Source organism: Zootoca vivipara, chromosome 9 (assembly GCF_963506605.1).
Source record: "Zootoca vivipara chromosome 9, rZooViv1.1, whole genome shotgun sequence".
Taxonomy (NCBI): domain Eukaryota; kingdom Metazoa; phylum Chordata; class Lepidosauria; order Squamata; family Lacertidae; genus Zootoca; species Zootoca vivipara.
Genome location: NC_083284.1, coordinates 72,725,938 through 72,747,595, shown reverse-complemented (window position 1 = coordinate 72,747,595; position 21,658 = coordinate 72,725,938). Strand labels below are relative to the sequence as shown.

General features: G+C 43.7%; 1 protein-coding gene across 3 annotated transcripts; it reads right to left on the bottom strand.

The window, feature by feature from the left end:
- WFS1 (wolframin ER transmembrane glycoprotein) lies at nucleotides 1-20,838 on the bottom strand. 3 transcript variants are annotated; one of them, XM_035112934.2, is made up of 8 exons: nucleotides 20,470-20,838; nucleotides 14,805-14,900; nucleotides 9,415-9,497; nucleotides 8,760-8,904; nucleotides 7,305-7,475; nucleotides 5,908-5,991; nucleotides 4,603-4,748; nucleotides 1-3,687 (listed from the first exon to the last, which is right to left on the bottom strand). In XM_035112934.2, exons 2-8 carry the CDS (start codon nucleotides 14,893-14,895, stop codon nucleotides 1,885-1,887), a joined length of 2,523 nt encoding a protein of 840 aa, XP_034968825.2. In that variant the 5' UTR covers nucleotides 14,896-14,900; nucleotides 20,470-20,838; the 3' UTR covers nucleotides 1-1,884. The 3 variants fall into 3 exon arrangements, with proteins under 3 accessions (XP_034968825.2, XP_034968826.2, XP_034968829.2); XM_035112935.2 differs by having other exon boundaries at nucleotides 14,805-14,897; XM_035112938.2 differs by lacking the exon at nucleotides 14,805-14,900 and having other exon boundaries at nucleotides 20,470-20,837.
- Between the last annotated feature and the right edge of the window lie 820 nt (nucleotides 20,839-21,658).

Here is a 21,658-nt window from a genome sequence, read left to right as displayed (position 1 = left end):
ATAAAGCTACTGCATACTCTACGAGACACTGGCAGTATTTACATACACTGTATTCTAATTGAAATTTGAACAATCCGGTCTTCTTGCAAAAACTTTTAGGAATATGAATACTGTATAGAATTCTTGTTAAAGCCAAATAATCATTTTTCCCCTAAAAAAAAACCTTTTGGCTTTATTCATTAATCAGAGTAATTTTTAAAATGCTAACTGCACACTGGAATTTTATGTCTAAAAATGGTATTTTGGGGGGTGGCGGGGGCACTGTCTGGCAGTAACCAATGATGCAATTGTTTTTCACACTCTTTTTCCCAGTTTCAATTCTATTATCTTATTCATCAACTACTGAACTGGTTTATGCAGGGATTATATAAAATCTTTCTAACTACATAAAATGGGTTTTCAGGCCACATTAATACAAAGTTTTCTGTTAGAAAGGAGGAACTAAACTCAAGACAGTAGTGATCTGGGTCTCCGATATCACCATTATAATCTAATTTTGTGAATGTAAGAAATGAATGTCGCTCATTCCAAATCCACGAAGAACATCTTTTTGCTTTGGTTTTGAACTTAAGAAGGTAAATAATGATACAGTTGATAAATCCAGTTAGTTGGAAAGCTTCATGGCTGTATTCTTATGTTGCACAAATTAGCTGACTTGTTGGAACATATATATAAATATGTTGATACTGGCTTTTTCAATAAACACTTTCTTTAAAAAGCTGAGCTGTGCTTAATTCTACTCCAGCAGTTGCTCCTTTAAAACAAATAACTGCACCTTTGATTCAATTATTGTTTTCAAAGCACTTGAAATGTACATTTAACAACAAGATCAACCCTATTCTATTCAGAAGTATGTGAGCAACAGAGAAGTTCCAAATTTAGTAGATTATGCTCTCCATCAGCTTCCTCTCATCTGTCCCCACCAGCTGAACGAACCGCCCCCCCCCCCAAAATCCTTCCACTTGGAAAGTGGCAGCAGAAATGGTTTTGAGTAAAGGATGGGCGCCGTATTTCTTGAAGCACAATTTAAAATGCTGGGCGTGGCCACACTGCTATCCAAAACTGTGGAGTTGCCCTATAATTGTGGGTTTCCTTTTGGTATATTCAAGAAGTTTGCACAGAGCAGGAGGGATGTACCCATTAGTTCATACTTGAAGGCAATAAGAAGGGAGGGGTGCAGGCCTCTATAGTAGTCCATTATTGAACATAGTCTGGGCTACTGCGCATGTTAAGCGAAAAGTAGTGTAAAATCTAGAACGGTAGGTGTGTGAGACAGAAGCGCATTCAAATAAGACTACAAACCTTTATAATGCAGATTTTGATTCCTTTTTTAATTTTGTGTTTGTATTCATATATACAGACCATTAGCCAGATGACCATTTCCACCTTCAGTGCAGATTCCGACACATTAGCAATTCAGACTTTCCACTACGATCACTCAAGTACTTTAACAAAACCTTTCCCTTTTCTTTTCTGTTCAAGAATACTTTCAGCAAAACTGATGACTGATTTTAAAAGTCTGTCGTTCTCCAACACCGAGTACACGATTTCTATCTCATAGCACAGCTAATATTTTTGTATGAATCACTGTATAACTGGCACTAGACAGTTGTCACCCATGAAGTCAGCTTTAAGTATAGAAGAGTGGAAGAGTGAATTATCTAAAGGAGGAAGTGCTTTTAATATCTCTGACTGATGTTAAAAATCAGCTCCTGTAGGAAACACTGTTCATGCTTTTAACGGGCAAATAATGCTTTTCACATATAGACATGTCCAGCACAGAAATTACTAAGATGGCATTGTGCATTGTACTCAAAACTAATTTCATTCCTTTGAAACATTGTAAAGCCAAATCTTTGGTTGTGCAGATATGACAATTAAAATTCAGCATGCAACTGACAAAAATGGGGAGAAGAAAAAATCAAAGGCAAATCTGAGAGCTTTCTGGACGGTGGTTCGCCAGTCATGCTCTAGTTTCACATGCCTTCCTGCAGGAGAAAGTTTAGACATGCAATTTAAGCAAGAAATGGCTTTCAGCTCAAATACAGGCCATTTGCTGCCAAGACGGCCTTCCAGGATGGTACTAAACTCAATGACACTCCCTTGCCTCAGGTTCAATAGCACTTTCTTAAACTCGTTGCTTGCCTTCAGCACAATATCTTTGGTTACATCGTCCTCTTCCATAACCTTGCTTCCATTGAAAGGCATGCCTACTGTTATTTCAAATTTATAGCGGTCAAACCTTTTCATGTGGCAGTCGTGTTTTGTCAGAAACTTTAGACGACAGAGTTCCTCCTCTTCCAGGGTTACATTTTTGGGATCACATGCTGGATATGTTTCACCGTACAAGCACCTCAACCAATCACCAATAAAAAAGGGAAGCATGTTTACTGCTGATTCTGCACTATTGTCGATGTCAGTAACTCTCACGTATTTGAACCTTCCCATCCAAGTCACTCTATGGCCCTCCAGATGACTACATAAGATTTGGGTGCGCGCCATGTTAGTTTCCTTCCAAGCCCGGGGACCACACAAAAACCCATACTGATTCCATGTCAAGGTAGAGTTGTACACCTTCATCCCCTCTGAGCGGTACACATAAAACCAACAAAACAACACTATGGCAGTAATCCACACCAAAATAAGCTTAACTATAGAACTCTTTGTTAGGGATTTCACAATTTCAACCACAGAGATGCTGGCCTTGGTCCACCATCGGAAAAGCAACGGAATAGCACATAACAGAAGAGTGACCACAATCTTCATGAGCTCTAATGTTATGAACCATTTTATGAAGTGGACGAGGCCCATCAGTGCAATGCCTACCATGAGAACAGGAAGAGCAAAGAGGAAAAGGAAGTAACCAACGGAGGCACGAATTAGCCCAATGCCAGAGGATTCCTGCAAAATAACCACCGAGAGTTCACACCACATGAAACACACTAAATAAGGAACCAGGTAGCAATAGGTGCCTTTAAAATTCCTCATCTGTGCCATTCTGAAGAAGAGATAAAACAAATACAAAAACAAAAGGCAAGGAATGCTCACATTCAGGACAAAGAAGTGGCCAACAGGAATGCTGTAAAAGGTTTTCCCCAATAGCTTCAAATGGCCCAAATGAACAGGTACAATCGGCAATAAGGAGAGGGAACCTGCTGCGACCTCCGTGAGTAACGCTCTTCGTGTGTACGGCTCGGCACTTGCGCCCAAACTCATGTAACTTGTCACCATGAAGAAAACAGAGATAGTGGCTAACTCTGAGCAGGGTATCCAGTCCTTACTAGCTACAGGGAAGGAGAAAATGACAAAGAACACCGAGAGGAGGAAGTACAGGTAGGGCTCTAAGTGGTTCCAGCCAAAATTCACTTCCGCTTCCTCAACATCTAGGTTGGGTTCAAAGCGAAGGAGCAAGTCAGTGAGGGTGCGGAAGTTTTCCCAAGCTTTGCTATCTTGGAAGACTTTCAGGGTGCAAATCACCATGGAAATGAAGGACAGATAGAAGATAACTAGTGGGATAAAAAATGCAAAGAAGTCAATGGTCAGGTTACTGATGATGAAGAAGAAGATGAGAGCATTGATGTGGTGTGTTGGGATAATAGTGGATAGCCAATGCATTCCTGCTTTAGATGCAATGTCGATAAGGTGCTCTTTGATTTCCATAATGGCATGAAGTGGAAACTTTATCACCTGGAAAGAAAGAAAATGCAGTTCACGCAACAACTCTTTTTTAGCATCACATGTCACCCCACGTTCCCTGGACAGAATGGACAATCAAGCCAAGCCTGATTGGCTGTTTCAGAAGTTTCTTCTTCTTCTTTTTAATTAACAAGCTGATTGTGATAGCCATTGCGTTTGGCTCTCAACTTGTGCCCACAGACATTACAAAACCTGTCACCATTTCATCCCATTGAAATGGTGAACTCAGGTGATCCAAGTACATATGAGATGGAAGTGAAATGAGGCGTTTTAAATATATATATTTTTGCAGGGACAACCTGGGTTCTACACACTGGGGAAGGGGGGCTCCCCACATATGCAGAGGTTTGCAAATTAAAAGAATTTTTAAAAACCCAACCCCCAAATGCCTGACAAGGACCAGGGGGTAGAGAGTCTATATCAGGCATCCCCAAACTTCGGCCCTCCAGATGTTTTGGACTACAATTCCCACCTTCCCCGACCACTGGTCCTGTTAGCTAGGGATCATGGGAGTTGTAGGCCAAAACATCTGGAGGGCCGCAGTTTGGGGATGCCTGGTCTATATAGAGAAAAAGAAAGAGAGTGTAAAGAAACCAGAGGTCAGGCAGATTATATGAGTTTATCAATTAATCCAATAGTCAAAAAAGATGAGACACAGAATTTTGGCTGTCAGTAGAAAAGCAACCTCTTCAAAAGGAGAATGCAGTGTGTGGAAATGGACCTGCGAAAGCCTCTTACAATAAGTATCCTGGCAATGAGAGTTGTGATTGGGGAAGGATGCACGCACGCACGCACGCACACACACCTACACACACACAGCAAATGAAAGGAAAAAAATGAGGCTACATTCAATTCTCACACTTCAGAACCTTGGCCCTCCTCACTTATTCTTAAACAAAATTGCACCTTGAGTCGAAGAGGAAGGTCTTCTGGACTCTTTCCTGCCAGTTCGTCATCATCGTCATCCTGCAGCAGAAGGTTGGTTGGCATGATGCCTTTTGCATACTTTTTGGTAATTTCAACAAAGTCATCCAAGGCAATATAATTCTTGGCTGCAAGTTGTAAACACAAAATGCATTACTAAAACATTTTTTGGGGATTTTTCTTGAGAGAAAATGGTTAACGGTGGATTGTTAAGCAGTGACAACACACACATATAAACTAACACGACTAGATTTAAAGTTGGTTCCGATATCAACATTTTTAACGTGGCAAAACTGTCTTCCTTTTGACTCTCCCATTTAAGTCATGAGTTCAAGATTATAATGTTGGAGCCAATCCTTAACTATGAAACTTTAAGCCTATTCAACTGTATGACTGCCACAGGGGCCTGTGGAGGAAATAAAATTCTAGAAAATATTCAAAATTATCATCGAAGGATGAAGAGCAAAAAGAAACTCTCCAAAGCGAGCCAGTCACATACACCAGTAAATGCAAATCCTGAACTACGGCCTGAACTGTTGATCTCATCAACCAAAAATGGGGAAGCTGTGGTCCTCCAGATCTTGGGACTCCAGCTTCCATCAGCCCCAGTCATCATGGCCAATGACTTAACTAAATGAAGATGAGCCCATGACTCCCAAGTTCCAAACACGTCATTAAAAAACCACTATGCCTGTATTTTTAAAAAGTAGACTTCAGGAACTATGAATGAATTAGCCCTTTAAACATCCTGTGGAATAAACAGGGTGATCCTGGCATCTGAGTCAGGTGGTTGTATGCTGCTCAAGTGGCAGGCCAATTCAGATACTCAAAAGAAGCTATTTGCCCATCCTCTGTCTCAATGCATGCGCACAAGCGCCCTCTCCCTTCTGCCCTTCCTTCAAGGTATTTGAAGCAAAGTACAGTATTCTCCCCCAAAAGGACCCTGAGAAGTAAGGTTATGATGAGAGAGTGAATGGTCAAAGGTCACACAGCGACCATGCACCAATTCCCCCAACGAAGAACTCCCCAACCAACCCCCACTCAACATTGCTGGCTCTTTATGGGAAGTGTGCTCCCCCACTTTGGAAAAGACTCAAACATGAAGGAAAACAATCTGAAGCAGTGCAGTGGGATACTGGAGGGCAACTGTTAGAAAACACATCCTTAGCCCAACTGAAAACATTCTGAAGACATGATCTCCAACATCTTTCTCGCAAGATAACTGATAAAAGAATTAGCCCGGACCGTGTAAAAGATCCAAGTTTAACAGAAGAAGTGCTTCCTTACATTCGCTGCTCACCAGTCGTTCCAGCATCCTCCTTTGCTTCTGTACAGCTTTCGGAATTGGACCCACAGGCTGTTCCTCACCACCTGTTTGTTCAAGGTATTTAATACAGCATCAGTGGAAAAATTCAAAGGAAGAGAAAGCCACCCAAATGAGATACATACTGCATCAGTCAATTGCATAGCATAGCAACCTGCTCTTTCAAAATAGCTGTGGCCCCCATGTTTTAAATAAGCAATGTAAAGGCTGATTCAACAGCGATTCAATCAACAACGGCTTTCAATGGATTAGAATGTGAAGTTGATTAATTAGCCAAAATGCCTCTTGTTTAAATGGAAACCTATTTGCCATAGGAAGGTGCGTTTTTGAGAAATCAAAGAGAGCGAAGATAGTGTGAAAAACTAAACACGGTCACTTAAACTTTGAGGGCCACTTTATATTACAGTAACACATCAGAAATAAAATGCTGTGCCTAAGCATGCTACCTGCTGTTTCACAAGGGTTTGGGTTAAAAATATTTTTTTTATTAAAAAAAGCCCAAATAATGAAAAAGAATATGTAATTTACCTAACAGATCTGTGAGGGACAGAAGTTACAGGCAAGTCCCTCCCATCTTAAGTAGCAGCTCGTCACCCAGCGCAAGTGCTAGTGGAGAGGGAGAGGTCTCCAGCGGAGACTCAGGAAGTGGTGACCGAGGCTCAGGCAAGGTAGCGGAGCCCATGCCCAGTGTGGGAAGGGAAGTGGGAGGCAAGGGAAGAAGGCCGATCCCGCCGACCCCGGAATTGCGCAGGAAACGACGGGGGCGGAGATTCAGTATGCCTAGACTACTTTGCTGGAAGAAAACGCGCGAATCTCCATTCGGAGGTTCTGATCCCTAACTGACAACATGTACATAGTACTGTTCTGCACTGTAAATAATCAGCACTAAATAAAAGAATGAAAAGACAACGCCTGGAGGAGTCGTTACTCTAGAGTAGCCGCTACAGCGCCTGTGACAAGATCAATCAACTCATTCTTATGATTCCTGGGCATCTCCAGTTCTTGGGAAATAGGACTGGGAAGGACCTGTCTCTTCTTGAGAACCTGGAGGAGTCCGCCAGACAGGGGCGAAAATACTAGGCTAGATGGATCATGGTCTGACTCAGTTTAAAGACTGCTTCTTATGGTCATAATAGATAAGGTACTATTGTTTCCAGACACTTTACATTCACAGAAAGCGCAGTGGAGTTCATGTGCTCTTTCACTTTCATGTTTAAATGAAATAATACCTATGACTATTACTGCAACATTTTTTTTCTCTTAAGCAATTTTCCCTAGAGCAAAGGTTTAATTACACCATTCTAATTTTGGAAGAATTATTCATGTTCCGTACATCTTTTATATTATATTGGATACAAACCTTCACTGTCAACTTGGCCAACATTTTCTAATAGTTCTGAAACAGCCAACTGCTTTTTCTTCGTTGGGTTTAGTTTCCAGTACATGACTAATGCCGCCTTTCTCACGGCTCTTTCTAAATCAGTCTCTGATGATAATTTCTTCACTTCTTGTTCATTCTTTGAAGTGATGCCTCAAGTAAAGAAAAAAAAATGAATTGGGTACGATTATCCCACCTTCTAGGCTGAGGGAAGAGTTGACACCTGTTAATAATTTGTCACTTCAAAAGATATCAAAGTGCTTGCAAAAACTAACTCACATTTCAAACCAGAGTTAGGTTACTCATATAGACTCTAAATTCACATCTTAAATACCGGTAGCTAACGTAAGTACGCAACTTCTTAATTCACAATGTATTTTACAGAAGATATCTCTACATACCCTTTGGAACAAAGACTCTTCTTAATAAATTACACACCCAAAAGCGTTTTGTTGGTGAGCAGAAGTGATTTTTGCCTGATCATGACATGGGGCTGATGCCAAGTCTAATCATGAGAGCTAACCCAAGGGAGTTGCAAGAATCACATGCACTTTCTGGTTCTCATTGTAGGCCACTCATTTTCCCACTGATGTTGGTAAATACTAAGTATTCCTTTGCATACTGCTCATCTGGCCTTTAAAAGTGTATACAAAACTGCAGATTCTTGGAAAACAAGAATCTAGTCTTCCCCTTGTTAGTGGCTGCGCACAAAGAACAAAAATGTAGTCAAGCAAGCCACCAGCCACACACATTTTCCCCTGGACTAGAGGAAGGCCAAAAACTGGAAACTCATTCCATGAAGGTGCTGGTGGAGGGTGGTTCGTCTATTCAGGGATAGCTTGGGAATGCTCGTGGATCTGTAACTGTTGATAAAGGATCAAGTGGCTCCAATGTTATGGATTGCCTTTTGTTAGCCAAGGCTAATAAACTAATTGTGGGCTTTCCTAAACAGAGACTTCATAACCTCAGTTACTCAAACTCTGTCTAGTAATTTGCAGGCTCAGGTGGCTGCAGTGCATTCTTGCTGTGTTTTGCCTTTGATGAAAACCCACATGCTCCAACAAGTTCAAAACAAAGCTGCTAGACCACTAAACAGAGACTAGGGACTCAGCTATACAGCTGGAAAGAAAACGTTTTAAGTGTGTTGTAAAGTGCAATATACAAATGTGACATTAGATGGCGATGGTGAGCGATGGCAAATTCAATATATATTTTTCAAAACCCTTTTTTAAAAGCATTTTCACAGCATTTTTATATATGTGTGTAGATTCTGCATAGCAAGGAGGATCATAGCACACAGGATAAATATTAAATAAATAGAATAAAAATAAATCTTGAGATTTTTCTAAACATGCTTATCATTGAGGTAGCTCAACAGAAGTCTCTTGAAATTCACAATGGAGATGTTAATGGTCAAGGACCAGGAGGGATGTATACCTCTTCTTTCCGCTAAACACCTCCTCAGCAGTTTAACAGCTTCCCTTCGTCCCTGCTTGGCAGCAAGGATCAACCACTCCACCCCACTGCAACTGTTCAGCTCCTCATCCTGGTCTTCTGCTAGCTTCAAGTAATGCTTCCCCACCTATACAAACATAGAAAAAAGATTTTTTGTTTTGTTTTAATTGAAATAGGGTTTCTTCCACCTCTACAATTCTATGATGCTACAATTCTCTTCTGCGTCCAAATCAGGGTTCTCCTTATGAACAGTCATATTCCATGGCATACATCATACTGAAAGAAAAGTACCAGTGAACCAAGGATTCATTTTAAAATGAACCTGGCTGACATCTATTCCTGTGTTTGATGTAACACAGCTGGGTAAAAGTGAGTCCTGGTCAGCCATCACCTGGGCAGTGGGGGAAAGACTGGTGTTACAAACAGCTGGAATGGATGCTTTCCCTCCTGTGTTTCACATCTTTCCAAATTGTAAGTTTCTGTAGTAAAAATTGAATCTCAGAAAATTCAGCGCAATGCCATTTATAATCCTATGAAGTTACAACTACAGCGCAAGACTTTAAACTATAATTGGGGAAAAAGTCATCTAGCACTTTAAAGAGAGCTATACAGGAAGGTGACAACCATGAAAAAGTACCTCTGTCTGTGCTTTAGGTTCCCCAGCTTTTGCTCTTTCCAAAAGTTCTTCAAAGAGCTCCCCTGGTTCCTCCATCACAGTCTCTACAGAAGGCAAGCAAAAAAAAGACTTGCGTTTACTAAAGGAGCATTGAGGCTGGCCCCATCTACAACCACTGGGCCACCTGCGCACAGCTTGAGCAGATCATGTACTCACTGACGCTTGCAATTCGGTGTTTCAGAAATGCAAGTCAAATCTCCAGCTACAAACAATGATGCTGCGCCTGACATTAGTAATAAATTAGTTACCCCAAACCGGATCTTGGTCACAGGCACACCACATATTTAAAATACTCTTGTGCCACTTTCAAGATTTATGCAGAATCCTGGGAGCTGTAGTTTGTCAAGGTTTCGGGAATTTTAGCTGTGTGCGGACAGCACCATTAAGAATCTTCCCAGGATTCTATGGGAGAAGCCATGACTGTTAAAGTTGTCTAAGTGCTTTAAACGAATGGTGTGGATCAGGCATCCCCAAACTGCGGCCCTCCAGATGTTTTGGCCTACAACTCCCATGATCCCTAGTTAACAGGTCCAGTGGTTGGGGAAGATGGGAACTGTAGTCCAAAACATCTGGAGGGCCGAAGTTTGGGGGTGCCTGGTGTGGGTCTTTGGATATAGTACCAGCTCTGCTACACTGGAATAGCAGCAAGTGAGTCACCATTTCTACTTCCTCTCTAGGCCAGAAATTGCCAATGCAACATGCTGAAAAACTGTGTCTCAGGACCACCATAGTTGCTTGTATATTTTCATTTTCTCTCTTCCTCCATCTCCTCTGGAAGCCAATTCATCTTTGTTTGGATGACAAGTTTATGTTGAGCATGAAACTGGGCCTTTCAGAAAGCTCTGACTCATGCAAATGCACGGCCCGTCTTCAAAACAAGCACATACTTTACAAAGGTCACCTTCTTAATTCTTGGAAGGAAAGAAACTGGCAGCAGTATTTCTTCTTAACTCTTTGAACGCAATACACCTTCCTACAAGTTAGTGGATGGTGAAGAAACTCTTCTTCCACATTCAACCTGAAGCAAGTCCATCAGAACTTCAGGAAAACTAAGCAGTACCATCACATTTTTATGCAGAAGTTATTTTCAAAAAGATTATCTAATTAGGCCCCTATAATTCCCAAGCAAATCAACCTGCTTTTGAAAAAAAATAGTAAGGGGTGAAACAGCTGGAAAAAGGGCGTTTCCTCAACCTCCAACAGCAGCAGCCAACAAAGTAGAGGGAAACCCCTGGGTTTCAGTAGGCATTACAGCAGGGAAGTAGGTGCAAAGCTTTCATTATTAGTGGCAGATATGCCTTTAGCACACTGGCTAGTCTGGCCCTCAAGCGCTTTGCAAGTAACATAGAAACTTCTGCTTTCGAATTACTAGTAGATATTTCATCTAACAAGGACAGACTCTTAGCTTCTCCAGAGTCTATTTATACTGTACTCCTCGAAGCGAGTTCTGTGGCTGAATAAATATCCTGCTATACAGGGAGGGACCAGGCCACATGCTATGTATGAAGTCCCATTCCATTCTTAAACTACACAGATCAAACAGGTTTGATAAATCCTGATTGGAATTATCTGTGCTTACACTGCAACTTGTACCAAAACAAATGTCCACCAGGGTTAGTATGATGGGCACCTGCTAAAGCCCACAGTAGACACACCACAGATCTGAGATGCTGGGGCTCTTGCTTACTTCTTGCACGGACAGATGCCTGGCCACCACAGAATTAAAGAGGGCGCAAGGTTCCACTGCTACCTCCTTCAGGCCCCCTCCCAAAGACCCTTGAAAGATGTACTGTTTGCAAGAGTAAGTAGAACAATGACTACCTCAAATTATTTTTGGGCCTGACAGTTCTGTGAAAGGAGAGTCATGCTCCATAACCACCAGCAAACAGGTGTCAGGGGACACTGTAAAATTTCATGGCCCTCCAGGGCATTGCTCCATTTAGAGATACCCCTAGAGGGAGCAGAGTAGCTACTTGCTCAAACTCAAACAAACAAACAAACAAACCCCAGAGAGTTGCTGCTCCAATTCTTCAACAAATTATCTCCCAACAAGAAATAGGAGTCCCCCTCCCAGGGACCCGGGAGAAGGGCACCGTGCTTTTTATCACCACTGGGGTACAAAAAAGAGGTTGTTTTTTTTTGTTGCTCAGCTCCTTCAGGTCTCTCTCTAATCAGGAAGCAGGAAACTCCTCCAAAAGTGTTATTGTCTCTGGAGCCAGGTTTCATATCCCATTGGGAAGGACACCTGCTTTTGGCAATGTCCTTCCGCATCCCTCAAATAAACAAATACATAAAGAATCTTCTGCAGAGTAGGAGCCAGCACATGCAAAAAATGTGTTCCCTCCAAAAAAAAAGTGATGAAGAGATTAGCTATTTACTAGACTAAACAAGCTCCTGCCCACCTAGCAGTTCAAAAGCCCATCAAAGTGCAAGTAGATAATTAGGGACCGCTCCAGCGGGAAGGTAAACGGTGTTTCCGTGCGCTGCTCTGGTTCGCCAGAAGCAGCTTTGTCACGCTGGCCACATGACCCAGAAGCTGTCTGTGGACAAACGCCGGCTCCCTCGGCCTATAGAGCGAGATGAGCGCCGCAACCCCAGAGTCGGACACGACTGGACCTGATGGTCAGGGGCCCCTTTACCCTTTACCTTTAGACTAAACAAGAAATGCAGTTGATTTTGCTGTAATTATGAAAATGCAAAAAAGAAACCTACTTGACTAAAGATTCTGTAAGCAAAGTAAGTAGATGGTATCTACTGGTCAGCAATACTGAGAGTGAAGAGAGAAATTCACACAGTATTATTAACATCTTATATTCAGTTTTCAGAAGCTATGACAAACATGCCACCCCACTACAGAATGGGATTTTGTTATGTTTGTGTCAGGAAGAAAGTATCCATAGGTGTTTTGGCATCCTTAAAATCCCATTCTAAATGTATTACACGGAATCAAGAGTCGCTGAAAGAATTCTGAGATATTGCTACGCAAGCATCTGTGATCACTGGAGTCACACCTTAACTAAAAGCTATCAAGCACACTAAGTGCCATGGGGATGACATTTCTACGCCCACAAGTGACAGTAATAAGAAGCACATTTAAGATATGTAGGTGGAGGAATAAAAGGGCCAAATCACTTGACACTTCACAAGAAAGAAATAAAAAAGACAATATGTTACAAAGGATAATTTGAATTTCTTTTTATGTGGCACCAATTATTCAGAGAACAATGAAAGTCATTTACATAGAGTTTGATCCAGATTTGGACTCATCACAATCCCGCTCACAGAGGAGGAAGGATGAGGGGAGGCAATTTATCCATCTCCCTGCAGCCCCAAGAAAATCTGCTCCAAAGGGTTGTAAGGGCCTTTGGGGGGCCTTTCATGATCCCATGAGATGGCAGGCAGGAAAGGGGAAATGTGGAAATGTGGAAAAAACCATATCCTCCACTCCCCCTGCAGGGAATCCTCACTGGATCTCGGGGCCTTCCGTGAACTGAAGGCGTTTTGTTTACAGATGGACACCCTATTTTTAAGCATGAAAGGAGATCTTCAGCCCTAATCAACATATAAGTAAACAATAACAATACAGGAACTAGTCAATCTTCATTGTGTTGTACAGATGCACTCTTTCCTTCTTTCACAAATCTGGCAGGAGGCAACTCAACATCCAACTAACTTTCTTTCCCAAATCTCTGGTTGAAGCCTAGCAAACAGTCTAAACATTAATCCAGTGCAGATCAGGTAACTGGTGGAATCTGACAGGACCCGTCTGTGCCGCTCCAGATGCGTTTTTAGTAATTTAAAGTTATCCAGTTCTTAGCAAGACCCAATGCAAGCAAAACTTTCAAACAACTTGAAAACTTTAGAAGCACATCAAATGTCCATTGATGGACACTGAAGAGTAGATTAGACCAAGACCCACGCTTTCAACAGTTGCCATCCAGATAAAACAGACTAATTAAATATTTACTAAACAATGGCATTTGCTAAATATTACTTTATTATTTTAGCAATCTCAGAATAGAGCAGCTTTAATGGGACTCCTAGCAACTGTGATGGTCAGGTCAGGTCTACACTTCCCACGTTTTCCCACAGGTATTGGATTAGGACAATCAGACCAGATACTAGTCCCCAAGGGGACTCAGCAGGATTTGAACTTGAACCAGCAAACCACCGTAGTCTTGCCACATGCCACCCAGGCTGCTCTGTAGGGCAGGGAGAGACATTTGAGTGAGTGGAATCTGAGCATGAATACTTCTGGGGGGATGGGGACTACTGCCTCTCTTGACACCCCGTATTCAGAGCAACTTCTCTATTCTAAGAAACATGATAAAAACCCTCAATATTAGACTATGATGGGATAATTAAGAGAAACAATGATATTAATGAGGTCCAAGATTTTGGACTGGCCTTTGTAGCCAAGCCCAAACCTGTGTCAACCTGTCCTTCCCCACGCTGGTTTGGCCACCATGAGGCTGATGTGCACATGGCAGCCACAGGAAAGAGGTGCAGGGTTTGTCCAGCTGGCTCCTGCTCGGCCAAGGCACTCTGGGTGTTTTGGCCAGTCAAGGAAGCCCCCCACCAGCTTTTCCTCCTTCCAAGCAGAAAAGTTGCCCCTGCGCTATAAGTATACAGTACTCCAACCACCTCAGCAATGCTGCGACCACACTCCTCCCAGGCTTGGGAGTGCCAGGATGATCTTACCACAACTTGAGAAAGTGCCAAAAGTGCCCTATTTCACAGCAAGTACAATCCATTTCAAAGGTATGTGAATGCATGCCTCTGCACAGGTATATTATGCTGACAAAATGCCTGCACCAAATTCACACTTCATGTGTACTGTTCATCTCACCAGGGCCGTCTTTAGCAGATGCAGCGCCGGGGTGCAAATATCCACCCAGTGCCCCCAAATTACCACAGATAGTGTTGGGGTGGCCGTAGCTGCGCACTGCCAGCCATCCGGGGGGTGCAACTCTCCCCATGCCGCTGCGGGAGAGAGATCCCCGCAGAGGCTTGGGAGTGAAGTTGCACCCCTGCCAAGCATCCTCGGGAGGAGAGCAATCCCTGCAGAGTCTTGGGAGGGAAGCTGTGTGCCTGCCAGCCTTATAGTTGGCGGGGCACAGCTGGTGGGAGTGCAGGGAAAGGGGAGGCCTCCGGCAAAGCCGTGCAGCTCCCCCACTTGCTGGGGTGCCCCTGAGAGGCAGGCGCCCTGGCGCAACGCACCACTAAGCCCTATGGGAAAGACGGCTCTGCATCTTACCAATCCTTTTCTGCCTGTTTGGCAGACTGAGGTAGAAATAAGTAGACAAGTACTAAATCTCCAGAAGACGATCAAGGTTTCTGATTTCCCTCACCTTGGCCTTCAGCATTAGCAGCTGCATTTAGTTGGGATTTTCCAAGCTGAGTGTGATGGATGCCTGAAGCAGGATCTTGTTTTGAATCCATTTCTGCTACAGATTAGAAATAACAGAGATTGGAGAAAGTTTATAGCCACTGTGTTTTGTTTTTAATTTTTTAACCATGAAAATAATAAAATAGTAATGCATATGGAAATGATCAAGGTCTAACACTTATCTTTTGAGAGAAAAGCAAACTAAATACAAAATGTATTTCATAGAGAAATGTGGCAATCCTATTCCAACTTACCAAGGAAGCATGCATAGGATCATGTTGGAAATTGTTTCCCCCCTACTACTTCAATTCTTCTTCAAACAAGATCCCTGAACTGGCCCCCCTCCTTCAATAAAGATGGGTCATATTACACCAGATCACCTTTCTAAGCGTTCGCTCTCATTCAAGGTACATGTTTTTACTGAGCAAGAGGCTCATAATGTTGAGTGCTGCTCGTATCAGGATGTGTAATAAGTTCTAACACACACAGATTTTGACCCACCCGATATCTATTTACAAGGATCTGCATGCAAGAAGAGGAAATTAGTAGTCACCCTCTCCTCCTTATGAGGCTTCACATGCCTGTCAGCTGCTTGACCAAATACAGTACAGGCAGTGAACATTTTGCGCAGGGGATAAAAAAAAGAAGGGGAACCTAACAGAGGAACCCCCAAAATAGCCCCATAGTGGCATTGAATGTTGAAATACGAAGAAGAAGAAGAAGAAGAAGAAGAAGAAGAAGAAGAAGAAGAAGAAGAAGAAGCCTGTCAACTGGGTGGTGAGGGGAATGAAATGGAGTACAGTAGTTGAAATGCAAGCATGCAGAAACATAGCTATATCATTCTGTATTTAGATATCCATTCAGTAGAAAAAAATAATTCATTTCTGGAAAGGTAGCTGCCTGGTTCACAATGAGAAGCCATTTTAAAATAATGCCAGGAAGAAATACCGTAAATGTCCATAAACATCAGTGGGGAAACTGAGCCTCGCATAAATGTGTCTGCTGCCTTGGCCATAGAGAAAACAGCAACAAAAGCAGCCAGTGAGGACTCAGCGTGTTCACCGGGTGTGGAGCTAGAACTCCGAACAGATGCACTCCAAACTGAAACATTTTGTTGCATTTAGCTAACTGCAAGTCTGAAACCAGTTGATGATTGTATTGCTTCTATTTGCTTATATAATCAATATTATATATCGATTAGATTGATGCTTTAAAAAATACTTGACCAAATCCTTTTGAATGGTTAACCTCTACTGCCAGTTAAGGTGATCAAGGAACACAAGAGGGATCTACAGAAAAATGCTGCAGTATCCTATCAGGAGTGCTCTTGCTCAGGATTCCAGCTAGACTACAATAATAGTACTATCCAGGATACAATAAGGAGCTCAAAATGGGCAATTCCCCTCTCTGCCCCCCTGCTCAACAGAAATGACATATTTTGTTGCCCCTGAAGACCATAAGCATTCTCAGTCGTCACTGGATTTTTCTGGAGTGGGGGTGCCCCTTTGGGATTAAAAAAAGAAGTTTTATACTTCCACATACCTCAGGATTCACCCAAGCATCATTCTTGCTTCTCAGTCACCCAGATCTGGCTCCAATCCTGCCAGCACTTAGCTACTCATGTTGGCAACTAGAGGGAGCGAGTCTTGTTTACAAGATTCCATAAGGGCAAAAACTGGAGTCTGGTTATTCCAGGGGCATAATAATTCATTTGACAGCCAGTTTTTCCTCTACCTAGGATAGCCAGTCTCAAATGCAGAGAGTATATTACAAGTATTGTTGTTGTTGTTGTTTAGTCGTTTAGTCGTGTCCGACTCTTCGTGACCCCATGGACCATAGCACGCCAGGCACTCCTGTCTTGCACTGCCTCCCGCAGTTTGGTCAAACTCATGTTCGTAGCCTCGAGAACACTGTCCAACCATCTTGTCCTCTGTCGTCCCCTTCTCCTAGTGCCCTCAATCTTTCCCAACATCAGGGTCTTTTCCAAGGATTCTTCTCTTCTCATGAGGTGGCCAAAGTATTGGAGCCTCAGCTTCACGATCTGTCCTTCCAAGGAGCACTCAGGGCTGATTTCCTTAAGAATGGATAGGTTTGATCTTCTTGCAGTCCATGGGACTCTCAAGAGTCTCCTCCAGCACCATAATTCAAAAGCATCAATTCTTCGGCGATCAGCCTTCTTTATGATCCAACTCTCACTTCCATACATCACTACTGGGAAAACCATAGCTTTAACTATACGGACCTTTGTCGGCAAGGTGATGTCTCTGCTTTTTAAGATGCTGTCTAGGTTTGTCATTGCTTTTCTCCCAAGAAGCAGGCGTCTTTTAATTTCGTGACTGCTGTCACCATCTGCAGTGATCAAGGAGCCCAAGAAAGTAAAATCTCTCACTGCCTCCATTTCTTCCCCTTCTATTTGCCAGGAGGTGATGGGACCAGTGGCCATGATCTTGGTTTTTTTGATGTTGAGCTTCAGACCATATTTTGCGCTCTCCTCTTTCACCCTCATTAAAAGGTTCTTTAATTCCTCCTCGCTTTCTGCCATCAAGGTTGTGTCATCTGCATATCTGAGGTTGTTGATATTTCTTCCAGCAATCTTAATTCCGGCTTGGGATTCATCTAGTCCAGCCTTTCGCATGATGAATTCTGCATATAAGTTAAATAAGCAGGGAGACAATATACAACCTTGTCGTACTCCTTTCCCAATTTTGAACCAATCAGTTGTTCCATATCCAGTTCTAACTGTAGCTTCTTGTCCCACATAGAGATTTCTCAGGAGGCAGATGAGGTGATTAGGCACTCCCATTTCTTTAAGAACTTGCCATAGTTTGCTGTGGTCGACACAGTCAAAGGCTTTTGCATAGTCAATGAAGCAGAAGTAGATGTTTTTCTGGAACTCTCTAGCTTTCTCCATAATCCAGCGCATGTTTGCTATTTGGTCTCTGGTTCCTCTGCCCTTTCGAAATCCAGCTTGCACTTCTGGGAGTTCTCGGTCCACATACTGCCTAAGCCTGCCTTGTAGAATTTTAAGCATAACCTTGCTAGCGTGTGAAATGAGCGCAATTGTGCGGTAGTTGCAGCATTCTTTGGCACTGCCCTTCTTTGGAATTGGGATGTAGACTGATCTTCTCCAATCCTCTGGCCATTGCTGAGTTTTCCAAACTTGCTGGCATATTGGGTGTAGCACCTTAACAGCATCATCTTTTAAAATTTTAAACAGTTCAGCTGGAATATCATCACTTCCACTGGCCTTGTTATTAGCAATGCTTTCTAAGGCCCATTTGACTTCACTCTCCAAGATGTCTGGCTCAAGGTCAGCAACCACAATACCTGGGGTGTACGAGACCTCCATATCTTTCTGGTATAATTCCTCTGTGTATTCTTGCCACCTCTTCTTGATGTCTTCTGCTTCTGTTAGGTCCTTACCACTTTTGTCCTTGATTATGGTAATCTTTGTACGAAATGTTCCTTTCATATCTCCAATTTTCTTGAACAGATCTCTGGTTTTCCCCATTCTATTGTTTTCCTCTATTTCTTTGCATTGCTCATTTAAGAAGACCCTCTTGTCTCTCCTTGCTGTTTTTTGGAAATCTGCATTCAGTTTCCTGTATCTTTCCCTATCTCCCTTGCATTTTGCTTGCCTCCTCTCCTCCGCTATTTGTAAGGCCTCGTTGGACAGCCATTTTGCTTTCTTGCATTTCCTTTTCCTTGGGATGGTTTTCATTGCTGCCTCCTGTATAATGTTACGAGCCTCCATCCATAGTTCTTCAGGCACTCTGTCCACCAAATCTAAATCCTTAAACCTGTTCCTCACTTCCACTGTGTATTCATAAGGGATTTGATTCAGATTGTATCTTACTGGCCCAGTGGTTTTTCCTACTTTCTTCAGTTTAAGCTGGAATTTTGCTATAAGAAGCTGATGATCTGAGTTACAGTCAGCTCCAGGACTTGTTTTTGCTGACTGTATAGAGCTTCTCCATCTTTGGCTGCAGAGAATATAATCAATCTGATTTCGATGCTGTCCATTTGGTGATATCCATGTGTAGAGTCGTCTCTTGTGTTGTTGGAAGAGAGTGTTTGTGATGACCAGCTTGTTCTCTTGACAGAACTCTATTAGCCGTTGCCCTGCTTCATTTTGAACTCCAAGGCCAAACTTGCCAGTTGTTCCTTTTATCTCTTGATTCCCTACTTTAGCATTCCAGTCCCCTGTAATGAGAAGAACATCCTTCTTTGGTGTCATTTCTAGAAGGTGTTGTAGGTCTTCATAGAATTGGTCAATTTCACTTTCTTCAGCACCGGTAGTTGGTGCATAAACTTGGATTACTGTGATGTTAAAAGGTCTGCCTTGGATTTGTATCGAGATCATTCTGTCATTTTTGAGATTGCATCCCATTACAGCTTTTGCCACTCTTTTGTTGACTATGAGGGCCACTCCATTTCTTCTACAGGATTCTTGCCCACAGTAGTAGATATGATAGTCACCCGAACTGAATTCGCCCATTCCCTTCCATTTTAGTTCACAGATGCCCAGGATGTCGATATTTATTCTTGTCATCTCATTTTTGACCACATCCAGCTTACCTCCACTCATGGTTCTTACATTCCAGGTTCCTATGCAATATTTTTCTTTACAGCATCGGACTTTCCTTTCGCTTCCAGGCATATCCGCAACTGAGCGTCCTTTCGGCTTTGGCCCAGCCGCTTCATCAGCTCTGAATCTACTTGTATTAACTTGTATTAATTACAAGTATTAACACCTGATAAAATAACAAATCCGAAAATATGAAGCCTATGCAAGTTTCAGAATATCTGTCTAACATTAGGTTGTTGCAAGCAGAATTGTTTTTACAAGGTCAGGTCAACGGACACTTTTGAAAGTTTTCCATACAGTACTGATACTGAAGCTACAGAAGCTGCCTTTGCAGCTGTCCGGTTTCAGTTCTTGAATTTCTGGGAGAACACAGAGCCAGCTCACTGCGCACAGGAGCCAAGCGCAGAAAGGCGACGCAGAGAAAGAGCTCCAGCTAGCAGCTTTCGTTTCTGCTTGTGGCCCAAGTGCAAAGAGTTCCCAGAACTATAAACAAGGTCAAATTATCAATACAAGAAGTGGGCGCTGCAACGGGAAGGTTGAAATGAGGGAAAGTCAGGCTTCTCCGTTTATCCTCACCACCGCCGCCGCCAATAAATACCGTAAGCAAGCAGCTCACTCTGCATGCCAAAATGAACTACTGTAATCGTCTTGGAGCCAAAGATTTTGGAAAAGGCACATTAACTTTAAAGTTATTGTTCAAAATGAAATCGGAACAATTGTCTATTCAGACAGCAACCCCGCTAAGAGTTAGAGGTTTCCACAAAAGGCGAGGGTGAGATGGAAAAAAAATGTTAACTTTCCGGTTCTGCGCTGGGAATGGAGAATGAAAATGGAGAGCGGAGGGCGCCCGGAAAGACACGCGGGGAATTTATTTCAACGTGGCTTCTCATAAACATACCAAGCGTGGCTTGAGAAGAGCCAGGCTCAGCTCTGGCTACCAGCAGTCAGCTCCAAAATATGCTGAGTAACTGACAGACATTACGCGGAGAGCCTTTTCCCTCGACGCTGCCCGCCCCACCAGGTGCCGCGAAAGAGTTACCTAGCCCAGCAGAGCCGCCTCTTCAGAGCAGCCCCGGGTCGCCCGGCCGACTCGGCGAGCAGCAGCTCCCGGAGCGAAGAGCAACGCGCCCGAAGAGCAGCAGCAGCAGCGCCCAGCCCGGCGCCCCGAGCGCGAGGGAGCTGGAGGCGGGGAAGCTTCGGGGCGCCTCCTCGTCGCCAAGGGCGCTCCGCCCTGCCGAGGGGAAAGCCGCCTCCTCCCGGCAGCAACTCCGGCGGGTGGGGCGGGGGCTTACTCCCGAGTAAGTCTCTCCGCGAGGGGCGCGCGAGCGAGGCACTCTCCGCTCCTCTCCCGGGAAGAGCCAAGCGGGGACGGGGACGAGCGCCTTGGACCGTCAGGGCACCCGAGCCCCCCGGCCACCCGCCTCACCTGGAGGCGCGGACGGGGCGTCCGGGCCATAGCTGCCAAGTTTTTCCTTTTCTCGCGAGGAAGCCTATTCAGCATAAGGGAAAATCCCTTAAAAAAAGGGATAACTTGGCAGTTATGGTCCGGGCGAGTCCCCGCGAAGCTGGCGGCGCGTCCCCGCAGCCCCTCCCCGTCCGGCCCGGGAGGAGCTCCGCTGCCCAGCTGCTTCCTGCCCGCCCCTCGCCGGACGCGCCTCGGCCTCCGCACCCCGGGGAAGGCCGGGAGGGCGAAGGCGGCGCGCACGGCCGGCTCTTGCCCCTCTGGGGAGGTTTTCCTGCTGCATTAACTTCGAACCCCAACATCTGAGACCCGACCCCCCGCCAAAGCGGTGCCAAATCTTTGCAAGCATTTTCAGTGCAAACCTTGCCTTCTGCAGCACCCCTCCCCTGAACTGAGTAACTGCTATGTCAAATCAGGGTTCGTAGTTAACACCACTCAGAATTCAGCATTCTCCCATTTACTCCAAACCGTGCCAAAGTTTGGCAGTTGTTTTGCAGCCCAACAACCCCCATGTTTTGCAGCACCCCAAAAATGCACATTTCAGTGATACATCACCCCCGGGTTGCTAATTAATACCACTCAAAATTTTGGGCTGATGCGGGGCATTTGAAATTTTTTTTAATGGAAACTAAGGCACCCAATGCTAATGCTTTTGTAAAAAACAAAACTCATCACATTGCTTTGCCTTCTGTGTGCAACTTTGATTAACATCTGCTATGAGAATAGTACTAACTCAAAAGATTAGCAGCTATTACTAGTTACAGGT

Bases quoted from the DNA above. Each gene is read 5' to 3' on its own strand.
- WFS1 (XM_035112934.2), bottom strand. From the start codon at position 14,895: ATGGATTCAAAACAAGATCCTGCTTCAGGCATCCATCACACTCAGCTT. The intron at 9,498-14,804 runs GTGAGGGAAATC...TGCCTTCTGTAG, and splicing joins TGCTAATGCTGAAGGCCAAG to AGACTGTGATGGAGGAACCA. The intron at 8,905-9,414 runs GTACTTTTTCAT...ATGTTTGTATAG, and splicing joins AACCTAAAGCACAGACAGAG to GTGGGGAAGCATTACTTGAA.